Source organism: Microcaecilia unicolor, chromosome 10 (genome assembly GCF_901765095.1).
Source record: "Microcaecilia unicolor chromosome 10, aMicUni1.1, whole genome shotgun sequence".
Classification (NCBI taxonomy): Eukaryota; Metazoa; Chordata; class Amphibia; order Gymnophiona; family Siphonopidae; genus Microcaecilia; species Microcaecilia unicolor.
The window spans coordinates 60,909,548-60,925,128 of NC_044040.1; the positions used below are offsets into that span (position 1 = coordinate 60,909,548).

General features: G+C 39.3%; 1 protein-coding gene across 1 annotated transcript in view; it reads left to right on the top strand.

The window, feature by feature from the left end:
* Positions 1-15,581, top strand: part of DOCK4 (dedicator of cytokinesis 4) — a 798,954-nt gene that overhangs the window by 540,430 nt on the left and 242,943 nt on the right. The window contains 2 exon segments of the mRNA XM_030215964.1: positions 3,182-3,282; positions 14,864-14,922. Of these exon segments, the coding sequence (XP_030071824.1) occupies positions 3,182-3,282; positions 14,864-14,922 (160 nt within the window).

The window sequence follows — 15,581 nt, forward strand, 5'->3', positions numbered from 1 at the left end:
TCAACGAGTAATTAAACTCTTGAATTCATTGCCAGAGAATATGGTAAAAGCAATTAGCTTAGCACGGTTTTAAAAAGGTTTGGATAATTACATAAGCCATTATTAAGATGGACTTGGGAAAATCGACTGCATATTCTAGGATAAGCAGCATAAAATCTATTTTAGTGTTCTGGGATCTTACCAGGTACTTGTGACCTGAATTGGCCACTGTTTGAAACAGGATACTGGGCTTGATGGACCTTTGGTCTGTCCCATTATGGCAATGCTATTGTTCTTATTTTATGTTCTTATCTTACTGAATTGCAGGAAAGATGCCACTAAAAGATGTTCTTCTTTTAAATGGAGAAGTTTTGCCATCTGGTGTGAGGACAAGGCCTTAGATGCCTTTTCTTGTCTTCACAAAGCTGCTTTAGTACCTCCTGCACCTCTCTGAGTCTAGTTTAAAAACCAACTCTGTAAGGGTTCGTCTCAGTGCATTTGGCAGCTGATGAAAGGTCCTTTTGAGTCTCTGGATACCTGTTATCTGAAGTTTTTGACCTGAAAAGTTCGGGTTCTGGTGGCAGTCATTTCAACTCGCAGAGTCAGTGAGCTCCAGGCCCTGGTAGCTTATTCACCGTATATTAAATTTTCTCACAACAGAGTAGTCCTCCACACAGACCCTAAGTTCCTTCCTAAGATTGTGTCAGAGTTCCATCTTAACCAGTCAATTGTTCTGCCAACATTTTCCCCAAAACCACATGCCCATCCTGGTAAAAGTGTACTTTAAACTGCAAGCAAGCCTTAGCATTCTATCTGGAGCAGACTGAACGCCATAGACAGTCCACCCAGCTTTTCGTTTTGTTTGACGCCAACTGATTGGGGGTGGCCATTGGCAAATGCACACTTTCAAATTGGATAGCGGATTGCATCTCCTTTGCTTATGCCCAGCCTGGGCTGACTCTTGAGGGACATGTCACGGTCGGTGCACAATGTCAGAGCCATGGCTGTGTCAGTAAACCACTTGAGATCAGTCTCAATAGAGGAGGTTTGCAAGGCTGCGACGTGGTCTTCAGTTTACACATTCACATCCCACTATTGTCTGGATCAGGATACCCGAAGCAACAGTCAGTTTGCACAGGCAGGTCTGCAGAATTTGTTCCAGGCTACACTTACACAGCTATTATGTATATAGTTTCAGGTTAATTGAAGTTTTAGTTTTGTTGTTTCGAGACTCATTTATCCTAGCTTTCTTGTTTTCGGTGAGTCTGGTAGCAAGGGATTATCAGATGTGAGAATAAGAAGGCCTGCGTGTCCTCTTAGGAAGCAAAGATACTTACTGTAGCTGATGTTCTCCGAGGACAGCATTCTGATTATTCTCACATACTCTCCCACTTGTAGGCTTTGTGCTTTTTTCACCTCACACTAGCTTGTTGGGCGGGAAGGTGCACTGCTAGATCTTTCTACTTCACTTGCTAGTTAGCATCCACATCAGGCTCCGTTGGATGACGTCACCCAGATGTGAGAATAATCGGCCTGCTGTCCTTGGAGAACTCCAGCTACAGGTAAGTATCTTTGCTTTAGACAAAGCAAACCTGAGTAAAGACTGAGTAAATAATGCCGAAAAATCAGCACAGAAAAAAAGTGCTAAACGCTATTCTATAAATGGCGTTTAAAGTCAGGTGCCATTTATTTATTTTTATTTTATTTTTTGTTACATTTGTACCCCGCGCTTTCCCACTCATGGCAGGCTCAATGCGGCTTAGTGCCAAAATCAGCACCTAACTTTAGACATGAGGATTTACATCAAGTAAACCCTGGTATAAATCCTTGCATCTAAATTAGACATGAATCCCCCTTTTTCTATAACAGCACACATAAATTGTAGGTGTGCCCCTGATCTGCCTGTAACCCTCCCATGGCTTCATTCCCTTTTAGAGTTGCATGGATCCCTGTAATGAAAAATGCATGCATGAATTTCAAATAATGTCAATTAGTGCCAATAATTGATTATTGGTGTTAATTGGCTCATTAATTGTGTACACAAATTAGGCCTATGCCCAAATTTGCACCCGCAGTTTTAAGCACCATTTATAGTAGTTTGGGGTTAATGCAGGACATGTGTTCTTTGTAGTTTCAAAATAGCAATGAGTGATATTATGAAATCCTTATAACCCCCTTCTTTTCAAACTGTAAAATAAGATACTATTATCTGTAAGTAATGCAACTAAATTCATTAATGCAGTGAATCCCAAACCAGTCCTGTGGGCTCCCAGTCAAATGGATTTGCAGGATATATACTATGAAGGCAATTTTATAACTGGGCCATAGGAGCCAACTCTGTGGGTGCTTGAGCACCTTCTATATTGAACAAACTCCTTCATTGTGTCCAGGGAGGAATAAATTGTATTGAGTTTAGCACCCTCAATAATTTTGAAAAGGGCTCCTTTGACCTAGGCAACATATGTTAGGTGCCCCAATGGTGCATACTGAGTACCAATTATATAACGGCAATTGTGCACACAGATCCTGTTATAGAATATGCGCGTAAACCCACATTTATCCACACAAAGTTTTAGTGTGCTCACTTTTCCCAAGTCAGTTGCAGTTGTTATCGGTCATACCTAAGTGCTACATGTCAGAAGCATATTGTGTAAGTTACATGTGTAAATGGGAGACATGCCTATGTCCTTCCTATGCCCTCCCCACATGTATGCCCCCATGCACACTACTTTAGCATGTAGTGTAAATACATGTATAAATGCCAATTATTTTGGCACTTATGCATGTAGTTGTAGAATTGCCCTTTATATATGAGATGGATTTGCATGCACTGTTTCTATTGTATGTAAATGTGCCTCATGCTTGTTTATTGTAGATTTCCTGAAAAAAAAGACTGGCTTTGAATTCCCCAGAACAGGTTTAGGAGCTACTGGATTAGTGATATCATGACTGAAATGTGCCCAGTGGAATGATAGGTGCATCTAATTGAAAGCTTACATTCTAAAGGGGTCCTTTTACTAAAGCTTAGTGCTTGCTAAGAAACCAGTAAGTTTAAAATGGCCTTATATAGCATTTAGCATGTGCTAACAGAATTAGCGCACGCTAAGATTTAGTAAAATGACCCCTAAATGGTCATAACATTGTGTTATGTAACAACAAAAAAAGTAAAACAATAATGAATTCCTTCTCTTCATTTTTTTAGATCTGGGATTCCTACTTCTATCTTGCTGTCATTTTTATAAACCAGTCTTGCCTACAGCTAGAATTGTTTACATCCTCAAAAAAGAAAAAAGTGTTAGAGAGGTAAGTAGCCTGTTTAGCTAGCATCATCACTGTAGAAGCAGACCCATTGTTTATTAAAGATTATTGCTTAAATTGTGGAATTTTGTGAAGCATACCTGATTCTTGAACTAGAGACTATGACAGCTGCAGACAGAAAAAGAAAACAGTTAACCAGTCAAACTTTCATTGGTTGATATTCCTTTCAGTCTGCCACCTACAATGTTCAGAAGGTTCCATATGACAAGAAATGTCTGTGGCATGACAATACATTTTGGGCCAGATTCAGCAAATGGCACCAAAAATTAGGTGCCGGGAAAAATCCACGCTCAGCGCCAGTCTATAAAGGGTGCTCTGGGCAGGGTGCTGTTTATAAAATAGCATCTTCTGGGCATAGGCGGTCGGTGGCCCAACTGTTTGGGGAGGCTAAAGAGGGCGGGGTTAGGGGTGGTGCCAGGGGCGGAGCTTACCTCCATAATTGTCTGACAACACACAGAAAAAAATAAGTAAAAATAAAATAGCCATAATTAATACCTTTTATTAAATGTAGATATTAGGTATGTATCATATGTAAAAGAATAAAGTGGTTGCTCAAAGCATATACTAACCACAATTGCTCAACTGCAAAACACTATGCACAGCTTTGTGCAAAAACACACTCAGAACCTTACTGTACCATAAATATTACACTGGGCAGACCCTAATACACCAATATACCACCCATATGGAAAATGCAGACCGTCAACAATATGAAACAAGGGATCCTATCATCACAATTCTCATGTAGAGCCACAAAATACCCTTTTAGGGTGGATAGTGTTCACAATGAGCTGCTTTTATTAACGACCATATGTAGATCCTTCAAGAGGTAGTGTGTCATGATTTAGACTCTACACCCTTTCTGATGGTTTGGTGCTACCTCAGTAAGGCCAACACACAATCTCTCCACTACAAAACACTATACACAAACTTGTGCAAAAACACACTCAGAAGCTTACCAAACCATAACAGCACTACTTCCAAGGACAAGACGAGCTACAACCTTATGCGTGGAAAGACAGTACTATAATTACACCGGGCTCTAAAACACCAGTAGGACTGCTAAGTCCCTTCCTTAGGTAATGTTACTGTAAATATACATTTTTAATTAACCTCATTGTTTCTGCTCAATTGGAAGCAACTACTCACACAAGACAAGGAAAAGCTTCATTTCTGAAATCAGATTCAGGAGTACAGGATTAAACAGCATAAAGGCAATTAATTTTAGAGAATGCTGGAAAAAGAGAGACAAGCAGGAGAAAGGGTACACAAGATGAAAGTGAAGAGGGGAATGGGAGACACAGAATCAGAGAGAGGAGAGAACGGAAGACATGAGAAGCTCCTGAAAAGGAAATACAGACACCACAGAGTAAAGGCCAGGAGAATACAGACAAACCAGAAAGGCCAAAAAAAGAGAGAAGTCTGGAAGAAAAGATGAAAACTTCCTGGTGGTTTTTGAACATGGGCCATGGCTTCCAGCAGTGCACATCCTTAGCCGTGCTCAGCTTTTGGCAAATTAGGGTATTATGTCTATTCCCATCCATTATCACCTTATCAGCATAACATCCTTACAGAGATCCATCAGTGAAAATTCTTAAATAAAGTCAGCTTCAAAAAACAAGAGTAGTGAGCATATCATCATTACACTAATTATACTAATTAGAAACCGTGACTACAAAAGATCCATATGATCACAAAGATTACCTCAAGCCCGATAATTGATTGATAACAACTTAAAGTCGGGAGAGGCAAGAGAATCTCGCTCCACGAGGAGTGCAGATGGCGTACTGCAAGCCGGTTTGCCCGCTTAACTAAACTGATTAGTGAGTAGCGAGCCGCTAGATAAACTAATTTTTGGACTCACCCAAGCCACGTGGAAACCGAGTCTCGACCTGACTGTAGTGGCGGATGCTCAGGTCTTGTCCAGCGATCTGTTCCCCTCACCTCCCTTCCCCTCCATCAGCGATTCTCCCTGCCCTCGTACAACTGTTTTACGCTCCCTGGCAGCAACGTCTGTGAAGAAAAAGGCACTGCAGGCTCGCCTCCGGCTTCAGTTTTTCCCTTCGCTTCGCTCTTCACACAGTGTCCCGCCTTCGCGGAAACAGGAAATGCATCATCGCGAAGGCGGGACACTGTGTGAAGAGCGAAGCGAAGGGAAAAGCTGAAGCCGGAGGCGAGCCTGCAGTGCCTTTTTCTTCACAGACGTTGCTGCCAGGGAGCGTAAAACGGTTGTATGCGGGGGGGGGGGGGGGGGGGGGGGAAGGAAGGCTGCCGGTCGGGGAGAGCAGGAAGGAAGAAGGGACGGTGGGCGAGCTCCCTGGATGCTGTGCAAGCCCTGCGTTTGTGAGGGCAGCAGCCAGGGGAAGGTCAAGATTGGGCTTCCCCAAGCCTCTTATACGGGGCGCTATGCTTCTGGGGATTCCCATGCCAGTTTTGGGCATAAGAACGTATGCCATCTGAAACCTGGTGTAAATCCTGGTGTGCAAGTTGGACGTGAATCCCTGGAATTCTGTAACACTGTGTGCATCTTTTGTGAACACCCCTGACCTAGCCATGCCCCTCCTGTGGCTACACCCCCTTTTGAGTTCTGCAGAGGATTTGGGTTTAGCCAGATCAGCATGCAAATCCATATTGGTGCCAATTAACATCAATAATTAATTGTTAATGGCCATTATCTAATTTATTAGTGCACAGATCTCAGGATCGTGCACAAATTTGAGCACTCAAATTTGGGCACCATTTAAAGAATCTGGAGGGTTATTTTTTATTTTTGAAACCTACATAGAGAGAATTAAGTGCACATGTTATGCTTAAGCAGTGAAATTTTCATTTAAGGGTCATGTAAAATATCTCTGTATTTCCACCACTGTAGTATTTTAAATATTATGCCAATAGTTCCACTGTGCATTTAGCCTGCAAAAGCATATCATTTACTATTACAATAAATGATGGCAGATAAAAATCAGTTTGGCACATGTAATCTGCACTGTAAAGTGGTTAGGATTGTAACTGCTACCCCATGTAGGTTACCCTCCAAGTTACCTTTATTTATTTTTTTTTGTTTTTTTTATTTATGATTTTCAAAATACATTTATGAATACACATAAACTTATGGAATTTAGAAAATAACAAATTAAAGATATATAATATAATTATCAACTTTAAATTTTAACTATTTGCCCACAAAGTAATTCGATCCAAGAACAAAGAATATATTATAAAGAAAATTAAAGAAATTGAGTGGAAGGAGAAAAAATCATGCACAATTCGACATAGCGTTTACTACCAAGAGAGTCAACCTTGTTCTTTACTAGAAATAAATTGAATTAAATTCTTTGGGTCCAAAAAAATTTAAGTGGATGAGTTCATGGAGATCAAGCACTTACACGGAAATTTAAGGAGAAAAGTTGCTCCTAATCAGGCAACTCTCTCCTTTAACATTAAGAATTCCTTTCTCCTTCTCTGAGTTTCTTTGGAAATTTTTTTTGTTTTTTCAGGTGTGAAAATCATTTGTTTTGAGTGAAAATGTTCTATACTTGGATTCTGTCCTTTTGCTATATAGATATCTTCTGTGATTATCTCACATGTTTTGAGTTCCATCATTGTTTATGTCCTCACCATCTCCACTGGGAGGGTATTCCAGGCATCCACCACCCTTTTTGTGAAAAAGTATTTCCCGATATTGCTGTTAAGTTACGTCCTTGCAGTTTTGTTTCATATCATTTCATTAAAACTTTTCAGTTATTAAGATGTTTGTATTATATCTCCCCATCCCTCCTCCCTTCTATGGAACACATATTTAGGTATTCTAGTTTCTTCTGGCACCGACTCCATTTTGGTTGCCTCCCTCTAAATCACTTGAAGTTTTTTCATGTCTTTAATAAAATACAGCCTCCAAAACTACCTTGAGATCCCCAGATACTGTCACCATAAAGGGTCTCTCCTGGTTTGTGCACATCAGCCTTTTGCTTCCTATCATATACAGCACCTTTGGATTTCTGTACCCAAAGTTCATCTCTCTTCATTTTTTCTCATTAAATCCTATCTGTCAAGGATTATACCATTCTAGTTTTTGAAGATTACTTCTCATCTTGTCTGTTCCATAGGGAGTGTCCATTCTGTTGCAAATCTTTGTGTTATTCACAAAAAGGCAAACATTTTCTTCTAACCCTTAAGCAATATATATTTATTTAGTATGACATTTATATCCCACATTATCTCAAATGAAAATTAAGTTCAATGTGGCTCACAAAGATAAACGTAGAACTGACATAGTAACAGTAAACATTAAAGCCTTAAACACGTAACAAGTTTAATAAAATATAAGACAGAATGTGAAAACGGACAGAGTTGTTATTATTACAGGTAACTGTAAGGTTAATTATTTCTATTGTTGTGGATCAATCTTATCAAGTGAGTTTTCAATTGTTTGTGAAATATGAGATAATCTTCAGTTTGACGGATTTGATTGGGCAGAGAGTTCCATCTGGATGTACTTTCGTAAGAGAATCCTGCATTGTGGATAGTTTTATATTTGATTTTATTACTCACAAAGATACTGAATAGAATTGGTCCCAAGACCAGTTCTTGAAGCAAGTCACTACTCACCTTTTTTTTACTCTGAGTGAAATCATTTACCACTAATTGGTCATCTGTCAGTCAATCCGTTGTAATGCAGTTCATCACCTTGGGTCCTAACATCAGGCTTCTCAGTGCATTTGTGAGCCTCCTGTAAGGAACTATATCTCAGCGCATGTCAAAAACATGTGCTGACGCTAGTGCAGGCCCTCTTTTACCACAGCTTAGTAAAAGGATTACCTTTACGTAATGCTCATCCGACATCGAGAGACTATTTTCTCCTTCTTTTTCTGTGTTGTAAAAATCTTCGTTACAGATCTGTTCATGATACAAGCTTCACATACCAAGCTACTAGGAAATGGAATTCCCTACCAAAGGGCCCCTTTTACTAAGCCGCGTAGGCGTCTATGCGCGCCCAACGCATGCCAAAATGAACTTACCGCCCGACTACCGCGTGGCTCTTGAAGCAATTTCATTTTTGATGTGCATCCACTACACACGTCTGAAAATTTTATTTTCTGGTGCGCCTAGTAGACGTGCGCCAAGTGGCATCTAACATGCATAGGTTGTTACCGTGCAGATTCCTTACCTCTAGGTCTATGGCTGGCGGTAAGGTCAGACACCCAAAATGGACACACGACAATTATGATTTTGTTGCACGTCCATTTTCAGGGGGGGGGAAGCATTTTTGGTACGTGCACTGAAAAATATTTCAGCGTGCGTCCAAAACCCACGCCTACACTACTGCAAGCCACTTTTTTTTTTTTTTTTTTTTTTAACTCTTTATTTGGTTATATATTATTCCATACAGAATTAATATGGCAATTGTAATATGACAAACATTTAGTAATTTATAAAACATAAATGAAAATTATGATCTATTCTATCGACCTCACTTAAATATAGTAAATTACGATCCAAAATAGATATGAAAAATAAAAATAAAGTAATTATTCAAGTAGATATACTACATGGGATTCTCTATGACCTATTCGCCACTCTCAATGATCTCTAACAGTGTACATTCTCAAACCACTAATTTGCATTCAGTCCTTCTTTAGAAATCAAAAACTCTTCTAGTTGTTTAGGTTCAAAAAATTGGTAATTCTTAGATTGATATATAATTCAGCAAACACAAGGAAACTTTAATATAAAATTTACACCAAGAAAAACAGATCTTTGACGGAGTGCCAAGAAGGCCTTTCTCCGTTTCTGTGTTTCTTTGGATAAATCAGGGTAAATTCTTATTTTAGATCCTAAAAACATTGAGTCAATATTCCTGAAAAAAAGTCTCAAGACAGCATTCCTATCCATTTCCAGGGCAAATGTCACCACAGCTGATGTTCTTTGCGTGATAACTTCTAAGGATGACTCAAGGAAATTTGTTAAACAATGTGATAATTTGAATTTATCTCCTTCATAGGTAGACTGAAAGTGTTGAACCCGTACTAATGGGGGTAATAAATCCTTTGACATACCCAACACTTCGACCAAATATTTTTTAAACATTTCTACCGGTGCCAACACTGGTGACCTAGGAAAATTAGTCAGTCTCAAATTACAACGTCTTAATTGGTTTTCCAGGTATTCCATTTTCTTATATGTAAAACTCTTTTCTTTGGCCGAAGTTTGAGTAACAGTCTCTACTTTTCTCAATTTTTCCTCAATTCTTTCCATCTTGGAGGTTTGAGCTGTGTTTATTTGATCCTGGATCAGGGCAGCTTCTGACAAAGTCTTAATTCCCTCTATATTTTTAACAATCATTACTTGTAGTGCTGAATGTAAAGTGTGATTTTGGTCCCAAAGTGACTCAAGTGTCACAACGGCTGGTTTACTTAACTGCCCCACTGAAATCACCGGGGGAAGGGGGGTTTTGAGTGTTTGGTTCAAAATTGTAATAATATTATCAGGAATTTTTGAAATGGTTCCTACCGATTCACTCTCAACCAGTTCTGCTTCCAAGTGTGGGCTCCCTCTCTGTTCACTCCTCTCGACCACTTCGGACGGCTGAGCGTCAGGCACCACTTCCTGGTTCCGTATTCCCGGCTGTGGGGGAGCCGCTCGTTCGACAGGGCTTAGGGAAGCCCCGTCTCCACTGTCGGCCGACGCTAATAGCTCGGCTCCAATCGGAGAGGAAGCTGCTACAGGTCCCGACGTTACCCCAAATCTTTCCAGCGTCGGTTGCTGTCGAGCTGGTGTTCCGGCCGGGGTTGAGGGCAATTCCCGAACCTTTCCTCTTCTTTTCACCATCTTACAATGGTCAGAAGGGGCCTCGGCTGCTATGACGCGGAGAAATTTTCGGGAGCGTCTGGTAAGTGAAATCTCTATGACGCCATTTTGGATCTCCACTGCAAGCCACTTTTTACCGCGGCTTAGTAAAAGGACCCCAAAGTCACTCTCATATATTACTGACTATTTGAAATGTTGTTATTTTGAAATGAATCATCTTACTGCTTGGATGTTTTTACCTATTATTATTTTGTTTTTTCATTATAGTTCTCTTATTGTGTAATTTACTTTAAAAGTTTGATGTAAGCCACATTGAACCCAAACTTGTTTGGGATCATGCAGAGTACAAATATGACAAATAAATAAAAGGCTTTACTGAAATTCAAGTATATCACATCCAGCCAGAAGCGGAGCCAGGTTGATGGTGCGGGGGGAGCGAGAGCGGACTTCCACCGGCGCACATTTTCAGTGCAACATGACGAAAAAAAATAGGCGCCAGCAGAACTCCGTTTGGGGGAGCAGCCGCTCCCCTGGCGTCCCACCTAGCTACGGCACTGCATCCAGCACAAGAAATCAAGATTTGGCACAATTTGCTTTTGGTAAAAGGCTTTGCAGCCTATTGAAATGTTGTAGAATGTTCACTCTCCTTTCATTCAATAGTGTCTCCATTACTTTTCCAGCTACAGAAGTAAGGCTTGTAGGATGACTTCTCTGTTACTACTTTTGTGAAGAGGAACCACATTATCCTCTCTCCAAATTCATAGGACATTTTCTTCCTCTAAAGTTCTATTAAACATATTATTTAGACTACCTGCCAGACTCTCTCTGTGCTCCCTCAGTATCCTGGATATCCACTTTCAATTTTTCAAGTTGTCCAATAAACACTTTCTTCCATGAACAGTGTGGTGTTCCATATCTACCTTTGTCAGCCATCTGTTGTTCTCCAGAACTTTCTTCTGTGAACACAGAGCAGAAGTAGTTGTTTAGTATTTAGTATTTTCCTTCTCATTTCTCACAACAGCAGTCCTCAGGATCTTTCAGTCTTATTATTCCTCCTCTTCCTTACATACATGAAAAAGTCTTGGCACCTTTCTTTACATCCTTAGATATTTTTTCTTCTGTTCATGCTTTTGAAATCCTGATTTGTTTTGCCTCATTGAGTTTCCCTTTCTGTATTACTGTTCTTGTGATCTTCTGGTAATTTGTGAGAGAACCATGTATTCTTTTTCCTCTTGTTTTTATTTACTTTCCATACACTAAGATCTCTTGCTATAGGGTCAGAGCCAGGATTTCTGGCACCCCCTTCAAACTTGTAATCCCGTCTTCAGTTATTAAGGTAGACGTAGGGAAAGCCACTTCTTATCCTTGAGGTTAAGTAGCACAGAATCTTGATACGTTTTGGGACTCTTTCAGGTACTTTTGACCTGGACTGGCCACTGTTAGAAACAGGACACTGGGTTAGATGGACCCAGTAGTGCAACTCTTATGTTATTATGGGGCCATTTTACTAAGCCGCATAGGCGCCTATGCACGCCCAACACGGGCCAATTCAAAACTACCGCCTGGCTACTGCGTGGCCTGGGCAGTAATTTCATTTTTTACATGTATCTAGTATGCACACTGGAAAATAAATTTTATTTTCTGGTGCACGGTGCTAACCGGGCGGTAATTGATATTGTACTCACACTGATGATTACCACCCGGTTAGCGTGTGAGACCTGACTGCAAAGTGAATGGGTGGTGGTAAGCTCTCAGGCCCAAAATAGATTGCGCCAATTTTAATTTTGCCACACGTCATTTTCAGTGCGCTGAAAAATGGACCACCGCACGTCCAATACACGGGTCTACACCAGTGCAGGTCATTTTTCGGTGTACCTTAATTAAAGGACTCTATGTTATCTATTGCAGGTTTGTGTACAGCTTCTGCAGCATAGCATCCTTCTTTTGGAGGCTATTGCTATACAATCCATTTCATTACAGGAGATAAATATTTCCTAATACTAAAGAAAATAGGAATACTTGATCCCATCTTGGGCCTCTGAGACCTTAACCTTTTTCTCCTCAAGAAGTTCAAAATGAGAACCCTTCCTACCTTACACCCCTATTTGACCAAAAGAGGCTGAGTATGTTCACTGAAGTTCAGAGATGCTTATACAAATAGATGGATTCACCCCAGTTGCTGGATATACCTTCACCTTACCCATCAAAATAACCATTACAAATACAAAACCCTCGTCCTCCCATTCAGATGGCCTTAGCACTCAGGTTTCACCAAGTATCTTGTGATTGTATCAACTAACTTTCACAAGCAGGGTCTTTATCTATATCTCTGACTGGCTCTAGCCATCTTCCTGAGAGACACAGCATTTCATCTTCTTCAATCACTTAACTTTCTCATAAATTTCAACTAATTATCTCTTCCACCTCCAAAAAACTCTTTTAAGATCACTTCTGGACATGGAACAAGTGAAAGCTTTTGTTCACAAGATAAGCTGCAAAAGCTAATACAGTCAGTTCTTTGGTTCATATGGCACCTTTGGTTCAGACCAAAATGAGGAAGTTACAATGGGATCTCAAGTTTCAGTGGAATTGGCAAAGGAATGCCATATTTTGATGGGACAGAACAACACATACGTCAAGTTTATCAGAAAATCATCCACTCAAAGACTAATACTCACTGCCCACAACATGTGCGTCCCAGCTGCAGCATCAAAAGCTGTAAAATACCATGTGAAATAAGTCACATTGTGCTGGTGAACTACAGAATCTGATGTACCTCGGGAACACTATTGCATGCTTACCACAGATTATTTCAACAAAGACTGGAGAGCCCATCTTGGCACTTGTCTCAGTGAGGGTACCTAGTTACATTTTTCGCATCAGTCATCTGGAATTGAGAGGAATGTTTTATTCCCTTTGAGTCTTTGCCCATCTTTTCTGGGATCAAATTAGTTCTATTCTAGGCGGACACTCTAATGACAATGTCTATGTCAACAAATAAGGAAGTTATGGGTTCCCTTCAAATATCAATACAATCTTGCATTATTCAATTAGTAATCAATATATATATATATATATATATATATATATATATATATATATATATATATATATATATATATATATATTGATTACTAATTGAATAATATATATATTGAATAATATATATATATAAATCATTGTACCAATCGTGATTTCTGTGTTAGAAGATGTTAAAGTGAAATCTACTTATCTGATTGACAGCCTAAATTTCTTTTCAGCTAAAAACACGGCTGATGAAGCAACCACCAGAACTCTTGAGAATCAATAATCAAAGAGTCTTGCATGTGTTGAAAGTGCCTCCTCCATGTGTGAAATTCCTAAAAAAAAATCCCCTAAATTGAGAATAAATGGACTGCTGCATCAACGTGATGTCCAAACATTTTTGTCAATCTTGGTTTCCTCTAATGGGTCCATTGATAGATCATCTAATCAATCAAATATTGGTATTTAGCTAACACCAAAAGGTCTTCAAGAAGAAAAAACAGCAATCCTTGCAAGATTATCATATGTATAGTTTAGAATTATTTGTAAATCCAAATGTTACCGCTGTAACTTGCTATATTATTACCACGTGTCCGCACTCAGTCACAGTTTGAATCCTTTCAAGCAAAAAACATCCGCCAAAGTTCACTTAAATAATACTCGATGTTGGCTGTGAAAAGTCTCAGAGATGTTAACCATAATATCCCAATCTCTACACGGTCCAGTGTTTCACTGAAAGTGTCTTCAGGAGATCAGAACGGTGCCTTTATTCTGGTCTAAAGCATAAATCTCTGGCTCGGATTGAAAATTCATTTTAAATTGTCTACAGCGCAGACTGGATGGAACCTCCCTGGATAACTTCAAGAAATTTAGCCTCTCAATCAGATAAGTAGATTTCACTTTAACATCTTATGATATAGAAATCACGATTGGTGCAATGATTGAATGAGGGGTTAACAGCCTTAATAGCATTGTATAGCTATATCAGCTGTGACTACTGGTGATCACTGAGCACCTTTCACACATTTATATTTTATTATTATTAATTGAATAATGCAAGATTGTGTTGATTATAGAAAACTAGTATCTTCATTTTGTATTTAAGAATTATTTATAGGAAGAGATAATTAGATTTATATTCCTCATCTATAATTAATACTTTCCCTTCAAATATACCGTACATACATACACAAACACATACATGAAATAAATATTTAAAAGTATGGGGGTAAATTCTATAAATAGCGCCTAAGAGGCACTTAAGTGGTATTCTATAAGACATGCCTAAATTTACACATGGAGCACCATTATTCTGTAATTGCACATATAACTGAAAGACATGCCCCCATTCTGCCTTGAAACACCCATGACCCTCCCATTTCTGTGCCCTCTTTTTTGAGACACGAATAAATTTTAGGTGAGGATCCTGCACCTAACTTTAAACGTATTGGTTGCTATTAAATCTAATTAGTGCCAATAATTGTTAAAAAGCCAATGTATTGGCCCTAATTGGTTTGTTATTCAATTAAATTATGCGTGCAAATTGCGAACTTGCCTAAATTTGCACGCACAATTTTTGGCGACCTTTACAGAATCAGGGGGATTGTGTCCAGCTGTTTCTTTTTTTACAGGATTGTTCTAGGAGAGGATGTGTTGGCACAATTATGATTGTTATGTTTAATTGTCCAAAGAGGGGTCTGAAAAAGTTCATATTTTTATTTTCAATTTTTTGCAGGTATGGAGATATGCGGGTAACAATGGGCTGTGAAATATTCAGTATGTGGCAAAATTTAGGTAAGGAAATCATTTTAATTCCATAGAAATCGACTAAGGTGTTAATGAAGCAGGATCAAATAATACAAATTTAAAGACTGAGCAAGTTTAATATTCTTGCATAATTTTGTATATCATACAGAGTGGCTATTAAAAGAGCTACTAGTTACTTTGCTGTATATTGGTATAATCAAGCCACCTGGTTTCCTAGATTCTGCAGGGACAGTTGCATAAGAACATACTGAGTCAGATCAGGGTCCATTAAACCCAGTATCTTTTCATTAACAGTGGCTAATCCAAGTGCCTGACAGCTACCAAAGTGTAGATCCATTCCTTGCTGCTTATTCCCAGGGATAAATGAAGGCTTTCTTAAGTGTATCTGCCTAATTATTGTTTATGGACTTTTCCTTCAAGAACTTATCCAGGCTACTTTTAAATGCCTCCATGGCAAACCTTCTCTGGCAAGAAATTCCACAGCATAATTGTGTACTGATTAAAAACATAGAGGGGCATTCTTCGAGGACAAGCAGACCATCAGTATTCTCACATCTGGGTGATGTCATCTGATGGAGGCCAGTGCGGAAGCTGCCTAGTGTATGCATCTACTAGAAAATTCTAGCAGTGTCCTACTGCACGTGAGTGAGTGCCTTCCTGCCCACAGTGCAAGTGCAGGTTACTCA